The sequence below is a fragment of the Scomber scombrus genome, chromosome 2 (assembly GCF_963691925.1).
Source record: "Scomber scombrus chromosome 2, fScoSco1.1, whole genome shotgun sequence".
NCBI classification, from domain to species: domain Eukaryota; kingdom Metazoa; phylum Chordata; class Actinopteri; order Scombriformes; family Scombridae; genus Scomber; species Scomber scombrus.
Genome location: NC_084971.1, coordinates 8,481,725 through 8,508,072, shown reverse-complemented (window position 1 = coordinate 8,508,072; position 26,348 = coordinate 8,481,725). Strand labels below are relative to the sequence as shown.

Genomic DNA, 26,348 nt, shown 5'->3' with positions numbered 1-26,348 from the left:
AAACGCTTTTTATCTCAGGTCCATTTGAGCGTGGCCATAAGGTTTGGCTTTGAGTGTACCCCCGATCCAGACACAGGAGGCTGTCTAGAATTCCCACCCAGCTCCCAGCCTCTCCTCCAGTTTGTCTCTGTACTCTACCGGGACATGGGGGACAACATCGAAGGGGTCCGTGCCCGGGCTTTCCACGATCCAGACAACGACGCTCAGCAGAACCACAGCACCAGCAGCAACAGTGACAGTGGCATCGGCAACTTTTTACCAGAGGAGAAGAGCAACAGAGTGCTATTAGTTGACCTCGGAGGTCCTCCTAACAACAACCACACCTCTGGTCCACGCCACTGGGACAGCCCACCTTCGTCCCAGCAGGCTTGGAGCCCCACCCTGGGAGCCGCAGCACCTCTCCCGCCTCCTCCTCCTCCGCCAACTCTGAGAAACGGCCACTACCGCAACGAACCGCACCTGGCTGACCTCCCTCACCCTCTCCCCTTGGCTCACGCTGACGTCCCCGGCAGACACTCTCGAGGTGTCCACCCACACCACTACTCACAAGGGAAGCGGGGAGGAGCCGTGGGAGGAGGAGAGAAGAGAGGGGCAGGAGGAGGAGCGGCAGGAGGAGGAGGGGTGGAGACGCAACGTTGGCTGCCAGTGCATGTACTGAGAGACTGGCGTCAGCAGCACCACCACAGCCACCTCCAGGGCCTGAGCAGCGATCAGGAGTCATACGCCGAATCCACCGACGGATGGTCATCAGCTAACTGCAGCACCCTGCCCCCACCCATGAACAAAATCCCAGCCGACCGTTACCGGGCCCCGCTGGCCCCCGGAGACCACCTGCCACCACCTGGAGGGAGCCAGCCTCCTCCTCCTCCCTCACATCCACACACCCACACCCACCGGCTGGCCGTTCAGAAAGATGAGTGGGCTAAGAAGATATTCGGTGCTGGTGACAGGGAGAGGAGTGGGGCAGAGAGAGGTGAAAGAGAGAAGAAACGAGGGAACGCCAAGGACGGAGAGAAAAAGGTAAATTTTTTGATAAAAGAATTAGTAGTAATAAGCAGTAGTATTAAGTGTCTTTATTATTTATCAGTTTTTCTGCTAATTACTTATTTGATCTATTTCCATTCACATATTTTAACCTTAGAAACGTTCACTCTTTCCATAATAGTTCATTTCATGATGTGTTATGCTGTGCCAGTTTGTCGGTTGTGGCCTTTTGGAAGAGTTGTGTTAAAACTGACCATGAGATGAGAAACCCGGGCAGCAGGTAGCATCCCCCATCACACACCCCTGCTGTGGAAATTTACTCTGACTAGAGTCTGTCCAAGACTACAGTTTATTGAGGCTATAAATCCATCTGTGTTCATCCTCCGCGTTCCCACCATTTTCCTTCTCAAGGCCCTGCGTTTAACACGTTCAGCTCTTTCTCGCTTACATGTTAAACTTTCCAGTGGTTTGAATGTCTCAATGGACCATGTTCACTCCACCAAACACCCCAGTACTATGTTGAATGATGCGAGCACCCCAGTTGGCTCTCTCCCCATGCTTAGAACAAGTGAATTGATAAGTTATTTATCCCCGCTGCTCCAGTATCAGATCATGTATTATGCACCAGCCAGGCATCTGCCTTCACCTGAAAACCACCTGTTTCTCATCGTAATGAGTCTCACTGGTGGTAGCAGCTTTTAGACTGGTTTTAGTGGAGTAAATGTTTAATGTACCATTACCAGCCTTGTCTTTGCATATGCAAGTTATGGAGCTCCAAACAACATGGTTACATCAACGAATGTGACAAATATGAGTCAACTTTTCCAATTAAGATAATTCTACAGTTGAATACACTGGCTGCATTGTTTAGTGGGGATACATGTCCTGCTGTATTGAGATGCAGTTCATTATTGAATCATTGTTTTCAGACAAAAGAAAGGAGCAGATAGAGTGAAAGATGTATCAGCCTGACTGACTGGATGCCTTCTACATCAGCCAGGCTGTTGAAACGCTCATATAGAATCTTTACAATTGCATTATCTCAGCTTGGATTCACATGATTAGAAGTTGCTGGGCATAGACACTCAATTCCTTCATATCACAAACAGGCTGCTATTTCCCCCCGGAGTAAAGGTCTTAGTGGACATGGTCCCAGGCTGGGACCCCAGGGGACAATCAGAGGAAGTGTTTACTAGGCCAGGGACAGGGTAGAGGCTGACAGTGACCGGAAGGTGGATGTTAACCTCTCTGAAAAATGTCCTCGGACTGGAGACACAGAGCTGTGGAGGCTTTGACCAATGTAGATTTGTTGCACTTTATCTAACTTTCATAATGCTTCTTTTTTTCTCCTTTCTTTTTTTTGTTAATATTCCCCGACTTGTTAAAAATAGTATATGTGTATGAAGTGTATGGAGGCAATGTGGCTTTAACTGCCTGTGACTGTTTTCCACACGGTGGCACTGTTTCACTATTTGGAACCTGCATTACTTTGATCCTCCATAAGGAAACCAATTAAGGTGTTATATTAAAAAGCTATACTTTCATTCTCTGCCTGAAGTGTACCAAAATTATGTCTGCTCTATGTGATTTTGTTATTCTTTAATGACATATCTGATGTGTGTGTGCGTGCGTGTGCGTGCGTGTGTGTGTGTGTGTGTTTGGTTTTTATGTTGACAGCTGTGTTGTTATAAACAGGAAGGATGGCTCTTTTTGGTGACATTGATCGCATGTGTCTGTGTGTGAAGAAGAGAGAAAGAGAGAGAGAGAGAGAGAGAGAAGGGGGAAAAAAGATCAACTGCACAGATACAAGCTGCGAGTTTCCCACTAAAATTTTGTCTTTCAGATGTTTCTCAGAAAAAGCTCTGGTGCAGCCACACCCATAACAACCCCAGCACTACTGACTCAGATCGACAGAGTCATTTTCAGTTTAATTTTTATCCAAAATCTCAGTTTATCAAAACCTTTTGTTGGCTTTCTTCATCATTGCCACCAACAATAAGAGTTGCTTATAACAGGTAAGAGGTTATATGAGAATGTGTCCACATATGTGATCAAATGTTCAAATCTGTGTTATCTGACACACACACACACACACACACACACACACACACACACACACACACACACACACACACACACACACACACACACACACACACACACACACACACACACACACACACGCACGCACGCACGCAGGGTTGACACAGTATCCAGGCAACACCACTGGTCATCTCCTGATGAAATGCTGCCAAGACCTGCTCCTAATCAGCCAGTCAGATTCAACATGTGTTATAGTTTGGCCTCTGGAGCCTGTCAGCATTGATTCATTCCTCATTAGTCAACTGGAGTCCACTGATACACGCTCTCTCTGCTACGGCGTAAGGAGAAAATGGCATTTGTGAGAAGATAGAAAGCACCAGAATATCTCTGTCGTTCTCTAAAGACGAAAGAACAACAGTTGTTAAAAGGCTAATTGGCGTTTGAAAGAAACGCAAGACTAAGCTGCTTCTCATCTTTGGTTTATAGCACCGGTCAGCGGGGGTTACATCATTGTCAGATGGCTTTCAACAATAAATCCTGATGAACCAGCCACTAATTTTCTCATTTGCTCATTTTAAGCAGCGGTTTATGGCATCATGTAACAGCTGGCCACTTTATCGTTCAGTCACTCCAGTTGGTGGGTTTCTACTGCAGTAATTCTTACAACATATGAACATCTTGAATATGATTTGTATATATTATTCTGATCTTTATAATTAAATGAAAGAACATTGAGCAGACACACCTGAATGATATAATTCAATCCAATGCAAGAGCACAGTGCACTACTTTGTCAGACAGAGCTGTGCGAGTGTCATTCTTATTTATGTCCGTCTCATGTTTTTGTCTCTGTGCTATGGCTATGTGGTTTGTGTGGTTCACTAAAGTACAATTTTGGTACTGCAGGCAAAATGACAGGACTGTACATGCCTACGTGTAACATGTGGAATTTAACATTTAAGTGGAAAAAAAAGAAACCCCTCTTAAACAGACATGCGTATGTTACAGCAAAGCTCCAGACAAGACTGCACTGATCTGGCGATGGAAGCAAAGGACTGCGCTGTACACGTGGCTATGTTATATTTTCATTTAAATGAGAGTTAGACATTCCATTTTCTGTACCACCTGTCCCATCAGTCACACTCAAGTAGAGCAGGTGCCCTTTAAAAAATAAAAAATAAAATAAGCGTGAGAGCATTATTAACAGGCAAACACAAGTGCTTGGTTAGTGGTTGACGTGTTTATTATTTAATTTAGTCCATAGTCCTTCAACACCTAACACCTATGCACTGATAATATAAAATGGAACTGAATGAGGGTGCATTAGAGATGAGTGGCCTGTTATTAAGGGATTTATTACCTGTTTTTTTTCAGGTTTCTGTGTTACAGCTTGACAGTTGAAGTTGCTACAGATAACAGTGTTAATACAATGATACATTGGCTGCTATTCATTTTATTATAGTAACAAATAAACATTTTTTTTATACAGATCCCTTAAAACTTTAAGGGTTCTTCACTTGGATGTTTGTGCTTCACTGTGCAGAATGATGTATGCTTGACACTCAATGCTTGTTTTCACATTCTTCAGCTGAGAGGGGGGAAAGTTCCTCTGGGTTCACCTTAATGCTGGAGTGCGGGGCTTTTTCATATAAATAAACGTCCGTTCCAAACAAGTTCACACAATGCTGATGAAGCCCATCACTGCCAGATTAATATCTCTGTATTTAACAGTATACAGCGTTTTTAAATGCAGTGTCTGTGATGACATTCCTCGCTGACAGTGTCACTTTATTACATTTGAATGCTTTTTCAGGTGAGAAGGTAACCATTTAGATTCCCAATATTTGGTCAGTTGCTTTCAAATAAGGACTATTTGGAAACGTCTAGAGTAACCACCGAGCTGGCTACCTTCCAGTTTGGCTCTCTGATAACTCAATTGGGGACAAACTAATTTAATCGTGCAACTCTTCTACTCTTCCAAATGTTATGAGACTGAATGGATCAAATTCGGAAAATTTCTCCCCTGGTTTCGCGGTGACAACTGGCAACCTTCTCTCTTCTCTGACTTTTCAGCCACTGCCATCCCTACCTATATGCACTGCATTACAAATGGCACACAAACTGAACATGTGTATCTTTTCTCCCCTCAGGGTGGACGGTTTCGTGGACTGACTATGGGCTTCCCTCCTCTACCCCAGCGCTCCTCGGGCAGACGTTCCTTCGGACGCTCCAAGCGTCTCAGCCTGGCCCGCTCCCTGGACGACCTGGAGGTAGGAGCATACGTGTACACACACACTCACACACACACACTGTACATACATCTACCAACAAGCATTTAATATTACCGCAGTATTCAAGCCTTACTGTCACATTTGAGCCACACGTGCACCATCCATCTCTAATAATAGCAGCTCATACGCATCATACATCCTCACATGACGCTCACAGCCCTCTTCTCATATCACCGTGGCAACAAAGCAAATACAGCGAGGCGATATACACCTTTCAGCTGATATTTAAGGGACATGGGTTTAGATTAAGACGTACAGCTTTGGTAGCAGGGGACCGCTCTACATTAATTATGGTCACTTGTCACACATTTCTCTGTACAAGCATGGCATTTTCTGCTGAGTGAATGCAGTGTGGCTACACCGAGGCAAGAATCCTACTTCTGCTCTCCGTTTAGCTGCAAGAAATGACCTGGCATCCAGTCATTTGAGAGACATGAGTTTTGCCTAACAATATGCCTATTTAGTTCTACTTTACAACATTTTATAAAGAGAGAGTCTGCAGCGGCCGCTCTAGTAATCAGGCAGAAGAGATACAATAGACTGCTATCATGGCGCCTTTGAGACAAGGCCTAGGTTTGGCCAAGGTTATTCTCATCTTAATTATATTGAGATTTAAATAAATACCATCCGGTTTCCAACATCTATTTTTGTCAGCCGTTCTTTCCCTCTTATAGTGAGTGAAAAGATGGCAGCTGCGGGACAACGCTGCACACTAAAGTTGAACTGAAGTACTGTGTGTTCTTCTCATCATGGCCTGCCCGTGTGTATGTATGTTTGTGTGTGTGTGTGTGGGTTAAAGTTTGGGAGACCATAGAAGAGTCCTGCTGTCTGCGAGCACAATTCATAACAGCGGCGTTGATTGTCTCTGTTATCCTAAGATAGAGATCAGAGGAAAGCTAAATGTTTCCGCCGTTTAGTGGCTACTTGGGCAACCAGGGAGCAGATAAACAGATTCCACTATGTTGCTACGGTAGTAATAGTTTTTCATATACATTTTTGGCATTTTTCCTTTATTGGACAGCGCAGTGGGGAGCAACAGGAAGTCAGAAGGAGAGAGACTGAATGTCATAACTGGCTGCAAAACTCCCTCGCCGAATTAAAAGTGGTTGAAGCTGCTTTTCAAGCCAACAGGCCCCAAACTGTGTTTAAATGCAGAAAATCAAACACTGACTCCAGATTATTGGAGGTTACACTTTATTATATTATAAACTGAATGACATCCTGGTATTGTGCATGCTGACTCACCGTCGCACTTTCACGGCTTATTGGGAATAAACCGCCAGCGTTAAAGAGGTTCTGCAACACTTAAACGTATTTGTTGAGCTCATATCTAAATGATATGCCTGTACTGTGATGAAACACATCAGTGCTTGTGTTAATATTGACATCATTTCTAAAAATCAACATTTCATGAGTTGAAAATGGCTCATCGACTGTTTTAAATTAGCCCTGAAACCTGCAAGGCCAATCATGAAATATGAAATAAAAGGATGTTAACACTCTAACAGCTCAATACTGACACACACACACACACACACACACACACACACACACACACACACACACACACACACACACACACACACACACACACACACACACACACACACACACACACACACACACACACAGCAGGGCCACAGCTACATACTGACTACATACTACTACTCTAGTGACCGTCAAAGCTCCAGCCGACTCTCTCTGTGGGTTTCCAACACGGACACACGGTGTCATCGCTATTCATGCTACACCGAGCACCGGTCAGTCGGTGTCCCCTCGCCTCCCGTGTCACTCACTACGTAGCCACGGGGCCACACCCCCCCTCCCCTACAGCCGTCTGCTGTGAGGTCCTCTGGAGGGAGCAGAATTTGGGTGTGTATAGTTACTCTTTAATGTTATTAGCTACACCTGTGCTTGTGTCTGCTGTAAGCACAGTATGACATTCCATCATATGCTTTTTTAATATCATGACACAGATAATAACAAAAACTACACAGCAGGCGGTCAAATTCGAAGCATATTTGGATCATCCACCGTTGTGTGTGTGTGTGTGTGTGTGTGTGTGTGTGTGTTACTCTGTCCCACTGCCAGACAATCCCATTGCAGGGTTTCTCTCTTCTTTTCTCCTCCTCATCCCCTCCATTCCCCAACCTCCCTCTCCCTTTATTCTACCTTTTTCTTCCGGTCGTTAGGCCTTTTTCTTTCGCTGCACATGCTGTAATGTCCACAAACAGAGAGGGCTTTGTGTTGGGAGAGGAGGGGGGGTGGATTGGGGTTCGAACTTAGCCTGCACTTCTAATGAGCTCTGATGAGCAACAAGCTGACATTCTTCTCGTTAGTGAGGCCTCAACACAAAAGCACATAGTGTATAGACACTCACACAAACGCACACACAAGCACACAAAAATGAGAGACATGCATACACACACACAAACACATTGCAACCTGAAGTCAGTAACACACAAACACATAAATGAACATGTGCTTACTATGATTGCACTATAATTGTAGTTAGTTTACACACACTAAAACACACACTAAAACACACACACACACACACACACACACACACACACACACACACACACACACACACACACACACACACACACAGAGTTCTCAGCCATCTTGTTCCCTGCGCCATTTAAGCCTCTGTAGCAGCTTTCAGACTTGTTGCTGTAGTTTGCAGTGTGTGTGTGTGTGTGTGTGTGTGTGTGTGTGTGTGTGTGTGTGTGTGTGTGTGTGTGTGTGTGTGTGTGTGTGTGTGTGTGTGTGTGTGTGTGTGTGTGTGTGTGTGTGTGTGTGTGTGTGTGTGTGTGTGTGTGTGTGTGTGTGTGTGTGTCTACAACATAAACAGTAATATATGCACTGATCATGTAGCCAGAGCTCGAGGCTTGCTGCTTATCTTGTGATGGGTCCAATTGTGAGTTCAACCTTAAGACATTTCAACCATCACACACACACACACACACACACACACACACACACACACACACACACACACACACACACACACACACACACACACACACACACACACACACACACACACACACAAACACACACACGCAAACAAACAGACAATGTCTTATGACAACAGTAAGGGGAAGGAGGTTAGGCTGTACACATCTGCCCCTTTCCAGCTCTATTTTGATCCTGACTGAGAGTATTTGCTGCATCACTAACATATATACATTGTTTAAAGATGTTAATTTATTATGTTTATACCCATAGAAAGTGATTTTAGAGTCAGAAAGATAAAAAAAACAACACCCTCACATGCAGCTAACTGTATTAACTATTTGAAGACAATTCTCAAGTGTTCCAAAATGCTAAACAGAGAAAGGCAAGGTGATTGTGGCTGCAACTGTGGTCCTAGCTGTACAAGCTATTTACCAGTAAGACTCACAAATGAAAGGAGGCACAAAAATCATTAAGAGGTCATATGCACCTATTTAAGTAACAAACAACGCACACAATAAGCTGATTGCAGGGCTGATTGCTTCTGTTTCCTACAAGCTTGCAGCATAATGATAGGTGGAGGAAGATGAAATTTCCCTCTAGTGGAGCTCAAGTGTTTGTGGGAGAAGCAATTCCATCAAGGGAAGGAGAAAAAAAAGACGTTTTGCCACTGCACACAATGTTCCCTATATGTTTTAGAGAAGCACGTTAAATGTGATAAGTAATCAGCTGTGGATCTGTCTGGTGCCGTGTTACCTCAGGGGAAATGTTTTCACCAGGGTATCCAGTTGGCTGCTTTGTTAACAAAGTAACACTTTTATTCTTTAGAAGATGAAGTTAGAGGGATGCACATATTGTTTAATTTTAGCAGACACTCATAACTATGAAACATTTATTGAATACGCTTATTTTAAAATAAAACTATGATATTCCGGGTTAAACCATACTGGATGCATTTTGACAGGTTGGTGGCAAAAAGTATAAAATTTAAGGTAATCGGAACTCTGACTACAGGAGAGACTCTATAGCGAAAGCAGGTCCAAAGGGATACTTCAGCTCATTTTGGTTTATACAGCGGCTCCCAACGATTTCATGAAGCTTGAGAGCGAGCTTCAGTTTCAGCTCATTGTTTATCTGTCCAGTTTTAGTTCACTCTCTCTGCTCTCATGGTGTTATTTTTAGCCACGATAGCTCCAAAAACCCCACAGTTAGCGACTAGCTGGTGAACATAATCGCGAATTAACAATAGCAGTTAAAGAGCCAGATGACGCAGACCAAAACCAGAGCTAAAAGAAAATGAACGTTGCACTTACATTCCCCAAGTGGACAGAAACACGACTCTAAATGAATGATAATGTGGCTCTGTAACCGCTGGATGTGGAAATAAGTTACTGTTTGCTAACAACTTAAAAGGTTATGATAATTAGTGTTGTGTTTCTTGTTTCTGCTGCCCCCAGGTGGCCAAAAAAACAGTTATTGCAGCTGTGATATGAATATTTTTGATACCATTTATGGCCATCATTTTATCAGCAATAGCTATTCAGTATTTCTTTATTCATTAATGCCGCTTTAAGTATTCATTCATGCATTTTCCCCTCTTATTGCAGATGGGCATAACGTAACAAACATGTTAGATTTTCAGTATTTTTCTAGTTTTGAAACACCAAAGCCTGACAGCTTCTACTTAACTTATCATTGTTGTCTACTAGGTAGATGTGAGCCTGTTTGTGTATGAGTGTTTGTGCTGGTTCATGCTTTTTATATCTCTGTGTGCGTACTTGCATGACTTTCCCAAAAGCTAATTGATTTAGAACACTAATGTTGTTCTTGCCCGCCAAGACAAATGCAGTCTGTTTCTCCATGGGGAACGGTGGGAACTCTCATCTTATCTCACAGACACACACACAAACAGGCATCATGGCCCGAGTGCGAGACATGTGCCTGACAGTTTCCACTGTGCTCTGAGGTCAACTCACTTTAAAGCAGTATTTTAACCTTTAATTGTGATGGAACATTGTCAGGTTTTGAGGGCACGCGCACCCCTGCAACGCAAGTTTAGAATCAGTCAAATTCCCTTAAATGATGTTTTCAGGGAAATCCACAATCCCTCTAAAGTTAATCTGAAGCTAATATTAGGCTTTAACAGTTTCGTTTGGTCAAGTCAGGAGGGTGTCTTCCAAATTTAAGGCCATTTTGGTGTAAAAAAGTCCCCACACTGTATTGCCTAGCAGAGCCACATGGAGCCACTGTGATTAAAAAGAAAGTGAATTTTTATGTTAAAACGACCGTCACTGGGAAGGTACCCACTTAATTTGATTAGCTGTGACTGCTGTGGGCTTGTATTGACGTTGGTGCAACTTTGGCATGCTTTTCTTCTCTTTTTTTTCTTTTTTTACAATTTTTTTACACAGACCCAGCACTGTGGATTTTTGTCTGCTATGACTTGCATTGGAATAACATGAGCATGGCCATTAAGGACAGAGTTAATGATTGCAGCAACAAAGGCTAGAGGAGGTTCTGTGAGATGAAGTTGCTGGATCTTGAGATTAGATTTTTTTTTCATCAAATACTGATTAAACTAAAAGTTATTACTGATAATTATTTATGAGTCAAGGATGAAGCCTGCAGTATTTGGTGACCAAACAACCACACCCTGTTAAAACTATGTGTAATAAAGTTCTATCAAATGTATCCTGACTTTTAGTTTCAACCCTGATGACACCATCAAGGTTTATTTAGAAAGAGACGTGCAGTAATGTAACCCTAACGAGTAAACTGATCTATATGTGAAATCTGTCGAGCGCCCCGTTAAAACAAAATACTCTACCAAACTTTTACATCATGTCTGTATGTTTTTTTACACACAGCATAACCCGGTGTTAAACGCCAGTGTAAATAGACTGCTGGGACAGACTCCAGCCCCACAGTCAGTGTGAATTGGAACAAGCGATATGGATGCATGAAGGAACGTCATCCGCAGTTCTCCAGACCTCCTAGTTATGTGAAAACAGGCCCTGGATATCTTTCCAAAGCTGTTTTTAAAGTGATGTCTGTCGGTTAGTGTCTCATAGTGAAAAACATTGTGTTCCTGTGGCATGATTGACTGAATGCGGTCGCCTCCAGCGTGTTGCTGTCTGTAAAATACTTACTTATCAGCACTCAGTGTGTGAGTGAAGTGGTGCTTCGCCTGCTCTTCTCACCCCTGGGCCATGTAGGGGACGGGCAGGAGCCAGGGGGGTTGTGTGGGAGGGAGGGAGGGAGGGGGTGTTTAAGGGTGAGTACCGCCACTGTCTGTCAAGGCATGTTGAGGAATGCAGCTATTTCTTAGCTCTGCTGTAGACAGCCGTATCATGGATTCAGATATCATTCCTCACTGTCAACTCAACAATGTTTCTCTGACTCTCCTTCTACTTGTGTGCATGTGTGAATCTCTCTGAGTCCTCCAGGATGGATCAACGCTAAAGTAACAGCTCATTGCATCCATTTCTCCCTGTTTTGCCTCTTTCTCCCCCCCGAATTCTCCACCAATCATGAATGTCAGTTTACTCTCCGTGCCCCAGACATGCGTGGGGCATACTAAGCAGATGACAGAAGAGCACTGAGGGTAACACATTCACTCAGAGCTGATCTCATGTGTGTGGGTGTGTGTGTGTGTGTGTGTGTGTTCCTTAATGGCAGGGGTCTCCCTCCGCAGCCGTGCCTCCGCATTCGTCCAGAACGTGTGTATGTGTGCATCTCTCAGACCACAGCGGTGTGGGTGGAATAGAAATTATACAAGGGTGGGTGGGAAAAAAAAGCAGAGAAAGAGGAGGGGGAGAGCAGAGAGGCAGGGCGAGGGAGAAGATAGAGAGAGGAGGAGGAGGAGGAGGAGGAGGGGAGATGAGAGAGAGAGGGAGAGGGAGAGAGTGAGAGGAAAGAGGGAATCAAGCGACAGCGACATTCTGTAGCGGTTTGGACATTTGAATGCCCCTCACTTCATTTCTCTGCATGCACATACACTCACACACATACACCCACACACACACACAGACACACACGCACACACACACACACACATTGAACAGCTGATGACAATGTGTGCTGAGGGGAGCTCTCACATGCAGTGCTGAGGATTACTTGTCTCTTCCTTCATGGAGCAGCAAACTTTGAGCGTGGATTCTGAAACAGCCGCCGAACCAGTGAGTAACAAGCTCTGTGCACATGTGCGTGTGTGTGCGTGTGTGTGTGTGTGTGCGTGTGCGTGGCTACTGATGTGCGTGTGCTCTTCCTATATTCGATGCAGTGGGAACTCACTGATGACTCCCTTGCTTCTGTCACATATCGCGCACAGGTCGTGTTACACAATCACGGCTTGTTTTTTACCTGTGTTACTGAAGCAGATGCTGTAGATTCTATTGGATATATAACTTGATTTTTTTGCCACCGTGAACATAAAACCATTTCAAACTCTTATGATTTGTATCATGAAGCGACAGAAGAAATCCCAGCCACTGCTTACTGTCACAGTTCTCCGCTTTTGTCGTTTTGTGCGACATATTATATTTTGATTTCAAATGTGTTGAGTGCACTGAAACTTTAGTTGTGAGATCTATCTCTGGAATGACAGATCATGTGACCTGCGCGGGCCAATCACCGGGCTGTTTCTGGCTCTTTTGAGTTAAAGGGAAGCCTGTTGATTCTTTGATTCAGTCCGTTAGATGAAAAACTGCAGGGCACCAAGAGAGGAAAGAGACAGTGTTGTGTTTATTTTACATGGACCTTAATGAGAATTATTTTGTTATTCAAATGTAACCATACCAAATAGAGACTGTATGTTTAGAATAGTATCAATATATATTACAATAAATGTACAATGTGCTCATGTATAGTGTGTGCAGTGAGATTATAGTGTTTACAAGGTTGTTACATGTAGTCAGTCTGGTTTGTGTGTGTGTGTGTGTGTGTGTGTGCAATCTTGAGTAAGGGGGTTTTGACACTCTGGTGGAAAGCAGCACAGGACATTATTTCACTAAACACAGCAGTGAGAAAAGAACGGCCTGCAAGCCCTCTGACCCAGGACACACACACACACACACACACACACACACACACACACACACACACACACACACACACACACACACACACACACACACACACACACACACACACACACACACACACACACAGACACACAGACACACACACACAGGCATAAAAAAACTCATTCATAACCTACCAAAAAAAAGTGAATAAGCACACAATCTGATGCTCAAAGAAGATAACAACCTGCACGCACTCTGTGTGTATTCATACTGTGTGTGTGTGTGTGTGTGTGTGTGTGTGTGTGTGTGTGTGTGTGTGTGTGTGTGTGTGTGTGTGTGTGTCCTCGTGACATCCCCTGGGAGCAGAGTGTGTTGGGGTAGGAAAATCAGATGATGAGACAGGATCAACGCTGCTCCTGTACATGAAACACCTCAGGAGGCCAGGAGTCACATCAGATGTGTTTCCAGTTTCAGATAAACACAAGCGCTCCTTTTTATCTTCATCAAGTGCCAGATGGGTGCAGTTTACCACATCAGCACAATCAAACAGCGTCATGTGATAAGTCAGTCGCCGGACCGTGAATTAAATGGACTCAAAAATAAAGAGGGGAGACAAAATTGTACTAAAAACTGTACCAGTTTGAGGCTTTAGTTTGAAGTGCTGTGATGCAAATATCCTGTCAAGTGTCTTTCAGTCAGTTTTTTCAGGGTCTGCTCATGATCGCTGTTCCTCTTTACTGCTGTAGTTTTCCTGTGCTTGGCATGAGTCATCATTATTATTTTTTACGTCTTATGACATAATTTTGCAACATTTGTGACTGCTGTGAGCAGCTCGATAGCTAGCGACTGCCGTATATCTCAATTTTAAAGGCAGCAACACATGTGAGTCACATGCCTTTCAGCTGGTGGTTCTGCTCACTCCTGTTGTTGAGGCTGATTAACTCATTGTCACTGGTTTAATATCACGTTTAAATAATCAGCGGTACAGCTCGTCTCCTTCAGCATCAAAAGAAAAAATGATCTGAAGAAACAAAAAGCTTCTTTTTTTCCTGCTTTGCTCTACTTGATTCTTCACCTCAGGAGCAACAGCAGAGGGCACTGTTGAGTTTTGTTGGATTATGGGTGTTTATGTGCAAGTCAGAGAAAAAGAGAAACAGAAAGATAATAAACTGTTATAGTTCCTTTTTTGGCAAAGATGATGTGAAATACAGGCCTTCATTTGTAGATATTTGCTACTTAACTGTTAACAAAAACCATCTCTTGATTGCATGTGTGTTCTCCCATACTTTCCTTTTTTTAAATAATACTTTTTATGCTTGCTTTACTTAACAATTAAATACACAAACAGAAAACAGCAAACAAATAAACAACCAAAATAAAAAAGGGGGGGTTGGATTGCCTTATCTCCACTAAATTTGATTCTTTTAACACATTCAGTCATTCATTCTCTCATCTTGTCGTTGATGTGTAATCATTCACCATTTCACCCTTTTCTCTCAACATCTGTCCTCTGTGGTTCTTGACAGTTCCACATCAAACATATTTCACTCACACTTTTCAGACACTATCTAGTGCTGGTGATTCCATCTTATACCATCTCTTTGTAATAGCTTTTTTTTTTATTTTTTTTTTTACAAGCCATCAATAATACTTTCAGTAAATATCTCCTGCCATATTACTAAAGTACAGTACAATACATGACTTACGTAGTTCATAGCCCAACATTTTGATAACAGCCATATACTGGACAGGTCTCCCATACTTTCAGTTGAGACGCTGTGATAATAAACAGAGTGAACAAGAACCAAAGTTCACAATGTTTCTCATTGTGGCATTCATTTGAAAAAGTTTTTTTTTTAAAAACTAATAAAAAAATCTAATTATATTAAGTAGATTTGGGAAATATGACAATATACAATGAGGTAATAGAATTCAGTCAGCCATCAGGGGTTTAAATATTCTGTTAATAGTAAGCTCTCATTTTATCTAGTTATATTATTCAGTGTCGATATTGGATTTGGATTTGTGTGTGTATAGTAAATGCTTTGTAAATGTATGTATTTTAAACATGTCAATATGTGTGGTTAGTCTGAAACAGTGTTTCAGTGTTAACTTTTGTGTGTTTGCATGTGTTCAGTCCAAGAATGTGTCTGAGTGTGAAGTCCTGCAGTGTTACTGTCACCAGATATTTGCTGAAGAAGGATATTTCCCTCTTATGTTGAACGGTCCAAGAAAAGACAGTGATCTAACACACACACACACACACACACACACACACACACACACACACACACACACACACACACACACACACACACACACACACACACACACACTCGCACAAACAAAACAAAGCTGCTTGGCTAGACCACAGGAATCAGGCTAAAGAGAGGAGTGAGACATGAGAAATCCCTTCTGTCTTCTCTCCTTCCTTTTTTTTTTCTTCTCCTCTCTTTTGTTTTCTTCTCTCTTCCTTTTCTCACCAGGATGTGGATTTAGTCCGTTTAAACTTTTGTCATATCCCACTTATCCCGTGCGGCGCCTGGCACCTCTCCCTTCCTCTCCGTTGACGGATATGTTTTGGCCCGAGCTTCGGCACAGGTTGCTCTTTACGGCACTTAACAGTCCTTCCTGGCCTGTTGAAGATGCATAAATGACTAGAGAGACTCTGTTTTGAAATCAAATTTGAACAATGTGGCTTTACTGGTATTTGCAGAGCATTAGCTAAACCGAACTTTTTCAGGTTCCACTGGGCGGCCTCTTGAGCCCCTAGCAGCACTGGTAATTAGTGTTCTGGCAGCGCTGTCGGCCTCAGTGTGTGTGTGTGTGTGTGTGTGTGTGTGTGTGTGTGGTAGCAGGGGGTGCTGAGAGTGCTGGAGCCATCCCTGATGTTGCTATGATACGGAGGACGTGGAAGGTTAACATTAACTTTAACAATAATACGGCACAGGAGCGTTTCGAGCTCCACAGCCTGAAATGGCACTTGCGGTTGCTGAAAAAGAGGGCAGTGAATATCACCTGTTTCTGGCTTTAAAGCGACACTTTCACATCAAACACAATAACAACACATTTCTAGAAAAAATTGTAGTCGACACAAACCCTGACAAAGCTCTTAATGGTTTTTCTCAGGGTTTATGGGTGCAGCTCAGCTCCTTTGATGTGTTGGGTTTTATTTGGGTGTTGGCTCATCCTACGAGGCAGGAGTTCCTAAATATACACACACACACACACACACACACACACACAAAGGAAATACAAAAGAGGGTTTTATATGCTGTAATATATTTGGATTATTTGGATTCCCCACCAGCTCTACAGTCTGGTACGAGGCTTGCTCATCCAGAGGAGACAAGTGGAAACACTCCTAATCAGTTAATCGCGGCGTGAAAAGAAGACAATACAAATCTTTTATATGTATCTAATCCTGTTATGTAATACAGTATTTGTAATTACACACATCCACACATATACAGTGCAGCCGAGTGGACTGCTATCTGCTGTCACTCAATTACTGCTTGTGTTTTCCACCGAGGGTACAGTTTATTCCAGTGAGTCATCATCACCGTCGAAGACAGTGGGTTCAAAAGACAGATTGTGGAAGTATGAGAGAAGGTGTGAGAGAAACTTTTACTCTTTTTTTTTTTTTTTTTTTTTTATGTGCCAAAACAGGAAATTAGGGGGAGCTAGGTGTAGGCTCAAGGCCATGTGCACAAATTCAATTGCAGCCTTTGTTTGTGTGTGTGTGTGTGTGTGTGTGTGAGAGAGAGAGAGAAAGAGAGAAAGAGTTTGTGTGTGTGTGCTGAAGTAGGCTGCTCTGTCCTCTGAAGTGCCTTTTGTTAGCGTCAGTTGACCTTTTAGCAAACCTGCAGATTTTTCATTAATCTTTTTAAAGGGGACGTTCTCTTTTTTTCCCCCTCTGTACCTCTTTTCACTCCATGCTTATAATACGTAACGCAAATAAACGCAAACATAACATCTTAATAACGCCAGGAAATATCCGACACAGCTGAATTTGGTCAGAGCTAAACCTTCCTGTACTGTGATTTGAACAGGGAGGTATAAGGAGGAGGGTGGAGAGGCAGAGGCTGTGCTGCAACATGATTGGCAGACTGACCTTTGTTCCCTCCTCTTCTCTGTAACCGCTGCCCGATGGGGGCGTGTCACTATGGAAACCGAGCCGTGTGTGTGTGAGTGTGCGCGAGAGAATGGAACTTCCTAGTCAGTCCGTCAGCTCAGTGTGTGGAGGAAAGTGTGTGTGTGAGAGAGAGAGAGAGAGAGAGAGAGAGAGAGAGAAAGAGAGAGCGAGCTCTATAATGTAGTAAGAGAGACACGGCGTGCGTTCTTGCAGCTTTAGCAGATAGTTACAGCCAGTCCAACGTGTGTGTGACAGATGTGCCGAGGCATGGCTCCCTCCGAGTCAGCTGTCTGCATGAGTTTCCTGTCCTAAAAAACTCCCGAAGAAGCTCAGTGAATGCGTGCGAGTGTGTGTGTGTTTGTGCGTGTGTGATCATGACTGCTTTTTTGTACGCTAGATATGTAGATTAAGAAGTCAGTAAGTTTCCTCCTCTGTGAGGGGAGAGCAGGATGAGCCTGAGGAAGAGGCTCTCCTTCAAGCGGGTCTGGAACTTCAATACAGTGAGTAGCACACACACGTACACACACGCACACACACACACACATACTGTACTATACAAGTGGTCTGTAGAAACTGCTGAACTTTTAAGTATATTTTAGTAGAAGTGTATGGAAACAGTGACATAGCCTACTTATTTACTCATCTACTCATGTTTTCATATCCATGGAGGCAAATGTAAGAATTCACTGATTTATAAGCCAAAGTACCTTTAAATAATCTACCAAAATCTGACTGTTTAGATTAGGTTAAAGTGGCACAAGTAGAAAATCAGATGCACTTTTACTTGTTTCAAGGCATTAGTGTAGAACATCAGTTTTTGCTCACCTTCTCATGAATATCAAAGAGGGAGAAAGAGAAACAGGAGAGCGAAGGTGTCATTCAGTGCCAGCTACACGTGCAAAACGCTGGGACAAACTGGGAAAAAAGAGGGGACTATTACATATAGCAAAGGATACAAGGAGAAAGAGGAATCCATTTACCTTCAGAGCAAGCAGTAGGAGAGGAGAGAAACAGGGGCGCAGGTAGAAAAACATGGAAATAAATGACAGAGAGAAAGGACAAGTGGTTTTCTTGGGTAAAAGAAACAAAGCAGAAGTTAAAACGAACAATCCGCTCTGTTAGACGGTGGTGGCGGCGGGCTTGGTAAGTGTGCATAAAGGTGAAGTGAGACACAGAAGACAAAAGAAAAGACTCAGACTTAGAGTTAGAGAAGGCTCCAGGCTGTTTCTCTTCCTCTCAAAGCCAGATGTGTTTTGGACTAGAGTGGGGAGATGGAGACAGAGGTTGGGACAGGGCCAGAAATGGAGACAAATGGAGGCAAAGACAGAAAGAGATTCTTTTTTTTTTCTTCTTCTTGCCTCTGTGTGTGTGACCCAAACCTTGTCTTGTGTGTGTTTTTAAAAGAAAGCGAGAGAAAAAAACCCCAGCTGTAAAACAATAAAAAGGTGAGCTGACTCTGCTCTCTCAGTTCTGCTGAATTTCACTTAATTTCATGCGTGGACCAGCAGCTGTGAGAGTATGTGTGTGTGTGTGTGTTCAGACAGAGGTATTTAATCAGATTGTATTGTATTCATGTCTGTTCCCTCTTCTGTCTGTGTGACGGTGGTACGGTTAAGGCAAGGTGCCAAGTAAAACAGACGTTTATCACCCGCTAAGCCTCTGAGTCACATCTCCTGTTGTAGGGAAACAAACATTATCTGCATTCCTTTCTTTCATGGAGAGTGGATATCGATTCCTGAGCGCATCACAGGGATTTAGGCTTTCCCAGAATTCCAGAGACAGTTGCGGAGGATTTCATGCTTGAATTAAAAAAAATATTTAAAAATGTAGTTTTGAAATGTTTGCAGAGAACACATAGGGTCATTGACACTGAGTTTCCCAATTACTGTGTTTATTTATCCATTGCTTTACTCAGTTATGTATTTTGAGAATCTTTCTACATTTTATTTTCAGGAAGTGCCTAGATTTATTTGATTAATGCATCGATATCAGTGCTGCAGGGAAAGCACCCCCCTCCACTCTTTCTCTCTCTCTTCCTCCTTCTCACACCTGCAGAGCCACATTTGACTCACTTTTGCATCATCGGAAGCTAATTGGCTTGATCGCCTCATCTCGTCCTCTCAAAATTTAAGCTACGGTAAAGCTGAGCGGTTTCATGCTCGCCAATCTTGGCAGAGTGACTCCCGCTCCTCTCAATGGCAGCCACTATTCACCTCGTATTCAAAAGTAAACACGCAGGCACGCACACACCGAGACTGTTGGCGCAACAGCTTCCTCCTCAGCTGGAAGTGTGTGTTTGAGCGTGTGCAGTTAGGAAAAATCTGTGTTGTGAATTCTTAAGTCACCTTTTAAGGACAGCGTGTGTGTGTGTGTGTGTGTGTGTGTGTGTGTGTGTGTGTGTGTGTGTGTGTGTGTGTGTGTGTGTGTGTGTGTGTGTGTGTGTGTGTGTGTGTGTGTGTGTGTGTGTGTGTGTGTGTGTGTGTGTGTGTGTGTGTGTGTGTGTGTGTGTGTGTGTGTGTGTGGTTCAGTTATAGGTGTGGTATCCTGCAGTAATGCCAGTGTTTACAGGTACATGAGTATACTCATAGGATATGTTTAGTGTTCTCCCATATTTCTGTCCATTCAGTCATCTTTCACTTCACTCTCTCACACCTACATACGAGTGGATTCTCATTCCTTACCAAAGGTGGCAGTTACAGCTCCAGTGACGGAGCCAGGAATAGGTTCCTGTGGTACAAACAGGGTTGTCTTTGTGAGGGCGCGTGCATATGTTATCCCTGACAGTTTCTCCCACAGACAGACATATTTTATTCACCCCGTTAAGTGTTACTGGCTGGTCTGTGTCTCATCCTATAAAACAGAGTGTCTTTTTCCAGGAATCACCGTCCATGTTCGACGCACATACAGCACGCAGGCAGGGAACCTGTCGGAAATTGTTTAAAAGAGACCGTTCAAAGAGACTTTTATGGATTTTTCAGGTATTAATATTATGATAACAGCGAGAATGGACGGCTGTAAATTGTACCGTGTGTTTTGCTATAGTTTGAAACCAACGTCAAGGGTGCATAACATATGATGTAAGCCTCCCCTTTCCCACTAGTCACAGCTAATAAAGCACTTGGGACCTGCACACAGGGTGACTAACCACTCCCTACACACACATTCACACGCAGGCACACACAAACCCAACATAGATAGGCTGTGCATGTGGCTACATGATGACATTTTATGTTCAGGGAGCCAAAAACAGAAGCATGTAGGTGAGCAAACATGTTTGGACCTGTACATAAACGCAATGTGTTGTACAACCTTACACAATCCGGTGGGGTATTTTATCACTACCGATCTACAAAGTCGTAATGTAATGCTACACCTCTACACCTCTACGCCTCACACAACAGATTACTGCGTAAAGTCAACTGGAAGTAAGAAATGTCTCTGACTGTGATTCAGACTAGCGCGTGTCGCTGATGAGTGTTATGAAGACATATCTTATCTTTTGTTAAAGTGGGTGTGGGGGATTTGGTAATTAACACAGCGACTATATTTCCACAGTGAGACTGCTCAGAGCACAATCAGGACTTGTCAGAACACCAACATATTGTCATCAAGTTCTTCACCAGCAGTCACTGCAGATTAGGCTGAACCAGATACAGCCAGGGTGTAGATTAGGTTTGACAGTATTGATTGATCTATCTATGATGGTATCTACTAATAAAAGCTGAAATAATTAGTCAATCAATTTGATTAGTTTGGGAACATAAAATTATAAATACTTTTAATTACAATTTCAGTAATTCATTAGACTTAGTTGCAATAATGCTTCCACCTTTTCATATGTAATGATTTGCTGCTTTTCATTTTGCTTATATCACTGTTTATGGAATATTTTTGGGTTTAGACTGACAGTCTGAAGCTATCACCTGATAGATCATTTGACTTTATATAAAAAAAGACAAAAAAAAGATAAATTGATGATAATAGTTACCTGAAGCCCTACTTAGTTTTTTGTGGCACTGATATTAATTCAGTAATAATCTATAATCGATTAAGGTCTGAGCTCAATCGCTGTACACTTTGCTCACCAAAGAACACTGACAAGTTTACTTCTTAACTTCAAACGGTCCCACTGTGCATACATTGGTTGCAATTCTTTCAATAAGAAGGGTTATTATTGATTATAAATGATTGTTTCTATTATTCATTTATATCAGCTGATGTATAGTCTGTTCTTAGGCTCTCAAACTCAATCAGTTTGGGATCAGCCTCAAAGTCCAGTATTAGTCAAGCTCTAAACTGCATCTGATGTGTCTGTGATCTGAACTGTCTAATACATTTGTCTATGTTGTATTAATACATTGAATAATTGTGGTATGCTGAGGTGCAAATAACTGGAATGCCATCAAATTCTGACATAGAGCATCCAAAAATGTGAAAAATACTGTAAAAAGAAATGAAGGCAGTGGTTTGTTGGTTTTGTTGTTTTAATTGGGCAAACCTGAAATACGAGGCAACCGCTTAAACACCTAAACCAGAACATAAATCCCAGTGGGAGCATTTTAATGCACAAGTCAAAACAAGACAAAGTCAAACACCCAACAAATTGCTGCCGTCAATCGCTAATCTAAAGCTTGTATTTAATGAGGAGTAGGCTTACCTTTTTACATTCAGTTCAGCACGTCTATACATGGAAACATAATACAAATATTCTTAGCAACGGCTGTCATGCAGCATTATGACTGACTCTATCTGAGACAGTTTAATTGGCGATTACATAACGTGTTGACTGATAAGAAGAAACCATTAGCTACAGCTGTGCAGCAATTCGAAAAGAATGCCAACCGTGAGAGGCACACACACACACACACATACACAGACAGACAGAGGTTTTGTCATGACTATCAGTCATGTGCAGCTGTGTCACTTTTTTTTGCTGATCTTATTGTGCATTTACTGGATGATGTGGGACATAAAGGCCCTATTAGTATCTGTGGGAAATCAGCATCACCACACAATGACCACAGACAATAGTGGAGCTCTGACATGTCAGTAAAACAATACTGCAGCGGTGTAATAAAGTCTTAGGGCAGCACATGGAAGCTATGAACTGGAAGGAACGTGTTGTTGGCTGCAGACTGCGGGACATATATTTAATATTATGATTTTCTATTATCAAAGCACCATTTTCCAGATGCACGCATCCCTGTGGATAGGAGGCTTGGGTAGAGAATCTTTATGGAGGAATGGAGGGAAAGTCTGGAAAACCCCAGTCATTCCCTGTGGGCTGTCAGGAATGACCAGGATCTGCCAGGAGAGGAGGGGGAACACCGCTGGAATGACAGGGGAGAGGTGGATAGAGGGAGGGAGGGAAATGGAGAAAGGGAGAAAAGGAGAGAGGTGATCATCGGGGGAAGAAGAGGAAAGAGCAGGATGACTGGATTGGGGCGGGGGTACAAAAGGAGGGAGTTTGAAAATAGGTTACAGGGGAGGAAAACAGAGAAGAGAGGGGACTTGGGGCCTCGACCAGGGGCCAAGCCGCCGCTCCACCACAGAGTACGTCTGGAAGTGATCACACTGGAGCTGAACAGGGATTGAGGATTTAGGGGGGGGGGGGGGGGGGGTTTACACACACACACACACACACACGTTTGTTCGTTCACAAACGCAAAAGAATGCACCCTACATACAAAAGACATCTCTAACAGATGTTGGCCACATGCATACATCAGCTACACCCCTATAAAATACACAGCATGCTGTAACACACACATACGCACATCAGAAACACTGAAACTTGTGCACAAGAGGAGAAATGTGCAGGACTCTAATCAGCACGAGGATCGGGTAACCGGTCTCCGCGGCTGAGGTTTTTTTTGCCCCTGTCATTTTCTCTTGTTCTCTGCGCCGCTTTGACCACCATCAACTCCCATAAAGTCACATCAAATCTCTTTAACACGCCGGTGGCAAACCTCCATTCTTCCAGGGACAGTCTGTAATAGATAATCCCTGTGATTAAACCGACCGTGCCATCTGGTCAGGACAGCTTGACTCGAGGAAATGGCCAAGATGCACATGAATCCAAAAAAAAGCAAGAAAAAAAAAAGCATGTATGCTGCACCGGGGCGGAGGTAGGGGTCAACTTAATCAGATTCACGTCGTTTAAAAGTGTGTATTGAATCTGCGTCGGGATGTTGCAGACGGTGTGTGTGCAGCAGTTTTATAATGAATTGAATGTGATGTTTTTACAGTAAAGGCTGTGTGAATTTTTGAAGACAGACTTCATGACTGACTGGAGATTGACTTCAGTTCCAGTGTGTTTATTTGCACATGAAACACCAGTTTACTAGAATAAATCAGGTTGTGGCAGGAAATCTGGGAATGCATTTGCATGAGGTAACCCACTTACTGTAAAGCCTGAATATAGTTTAAACTATACTTTTGTGTGTGTGTGTGTGTGTGTGTGTGTGTGTGTATAAGTGATAGAAGATGCTGCTTCTTGAAGTTTTTCTGGGCACATTTTTTCCCCAGATTGTGTGACCATGTCTGAATTTTACAGTGTGGAAACTGACTTAGGATCCTCTTGTTAACTTGAGAAGAAGATTCCCTTTTATATTTTAATGGTCGGTTTCAATTTCAGTCATTTCACCGATATGAGCACAAAGACGAAGTGCAACTAATAGTCTTTGTTTTAGTCACTGTCGTTCACAGCGATTTACAGTGGAACAAAATACTTTCAGAGCTGCACAGTTCCTCTACACAGTCTGCCTTCCATCAAATAAATAAGCATAAGTCAGTCACTGACGAGATCGGTGCTCAGATTAAAAGCATCAGTTAACTAAGACAGATTGACTGTGTGGCTCAGTGTTGTTTTTCTTTCTTTTTTTTTTTTTATTCATCCGGAGAGCCGATGGAGTTGGATATTCTCCTCTATTTGCTTCCCATGTCTTTCTCTTACATTCTCTTTGGCGAACAGTTCTGTGTTTAATTGCTTCTCACCCCTCCTCTGTGGTCTCTCTTTCTTTTCTCCCCTTTTTTTTCTACTCGTCTCCTTTTTTCTGAGTCACACAGTGTTTCGACTATGTTCCAGAGTTAGCTACATTACTGATGTCTGCGTGGAATGATCTCATCCCGGCTCAGCATGTCTGGAATAAGAATCCTTGCGTTGTATGGTGTGTGTGTGTGTGTGTGTGTGTGTGTGTGTGTGTGTGTGTGTGTGTGTGTGTGTGTGTGTGTGTGTGTGTGTGTGTGTGTGTGTGTGTGTGTGTGTGTGTGTGTGTGTGTGTGTGTGTGTGTGTGTGTGTGTGTGTGTGTGTGTGTGTGTGTGTGTGTTGTTTTATATCTATGTTACTGAAATAGAATTTGAGCCTGAAATGAGTTGTCTGTGTTTGTGTGAGTGCAAATCTAATTGGATACGCTTTATGTAGCTATATAATAAATTATAAAATTAACCATTGTGAGACTGGCAAGTAAACATCACACGTCACTGTGAAACCGGGGGCAGGTCAGCCTTAAAAGCTCCCCTCTTCACACTTTCTCACACACACACACACATACACACAGTAGAGCCACACCCCTGCTAGTAGGCTTTCTTGCAGAGCCAGCACAGCCAGTTCAGATGATTCCACCCACACGCAAGACAATGAGTGTGGGCGCTAACCTACTGTGTCGTGATGTGAAAGAGCGTGTGTGTATGTGTGTGTGTGAGTTAATGGGTCAGTTCCCGTGAGAGGAGACACTCACCGTTTGTGTCTGTGTCTCCATGTGGCCAAAAGTGTGTTTGGGGGCAGCTGCCTCTCGTCCCCTATGTATTGTTCCAGCTTGTATGAGTGTGTGATGAGGTGCTAATCCATGTCTTTCTGTGCTTTTTTACAGTCCGCTGCAGTCTCCGATGGAGGTGAGTCGACATGCTTTTCTCAATATTTATTCTCTCCTCACAACCTTATCTAAACTTGTTTTTGTCTGCCAGTTTTTCTGTTGTTTTCACATTCAACACACCCTTGACCACTATCTGTTGAATTGGCTTGAACTGACCTCCGCCCCACCTCTGTCTGCTCCGCTCCTGGCGGCAGGCTGCGACCTAAAAATAGTCCCAAACTTTGTAAACATATCAGCTGCGCAACAAGAACTCGCAGTAGGAAGTTATGGTTGGGACATGCGGCATGAGACAAAGGAAGGAACTTTTACTCTATTCATTCTTCCTTTTGTATCTGTGATGCAGTTTGAACTAGATGGTTATATATCTGAAGGTTCGACATGAGTTGTACTTACTGGGATAGTGGCGGACAATTTCCTCCAAGACGTTCATGGTGTTGAACTCATAAAAAGTGATTTTATAGTCAGAAAAGTTTTCATCTTGCAAACCTGCTACCCTTGGACAGTAACTAAATTGTCAGACATTATTCATCCAAATACAGTCGTTGGAAAAGTGCCTGTGAGGATGTTTTAGTCGCTGGTAGATGATCTGATAAACACTTCACTTGAAGCATACTGAGATTTTAATAAGACAAAAAAATCTATATATCTTATTGTTCACTTCTGTGGTTGTAATCAGCGTGGTATTTATTAAGAGGATAGATTCTGTGTTCCCTCTCTGGTGTTTTGTTCTTCTGGACTTCATTTAAAGTAAAGTGCTGATGCTTGTGTCCAATTAACATGTGCCAACAAAAACGAATAGGTCTTGGATTTAGGAGACTTCTAATGGAGCTTTAACGCCTCACGATGCACTTAAAAGACACAATTTATGGCAAAAGGGGTGATGAAGGGGGAGGAAGCAGGAGGTGAGAATCAAGGCAAAGGGGGCAGTAGAAGCCACGGCAGACGCGTTTGTTTATGACCGCTTCTTCACGCCACGTGTGCGTGTCTAGAAGAGAGGATGCTTTGTTTGTGAGTGCTGTGGAAACTCATTAACGC

At 43.1% G+C, this 26,348-nt stretch overlaps 1 protein-coding gene across 3 annotated transcripts in view; it reads left to right on the top strand.

Annotated features, from left to right (window-relative positions):
- rgs12b (regulator of G protein signaling 12b) overlaps positions 1 to 26,348 on the top strand; it is a 45,749-nt gene that overhangs the window by 3,368 nt on the left and 16,033 nt on the right. For all 3 annotated transcript variants that reach the window (XM_062428157.1, XM_062428156.1, XM_062428158.1), the window contains exons 4-6: positions 19 to 1,020; positions 5,178 to 5,297; positions 25,311 to 25,332. In XM_062428157.1, the coding sequence (XP_062284141.1) occupies positions 19 to 1,020; positions 5,178 to 5,297; positions 25,311 to 25,332 (1,144 nt within the window). The remainder of the gene's footprint in view (positions 1 to 18; positions 1,021 to 5,177; positions 5,298 to 25,310; positions 25,333 to 26,348) is intronic.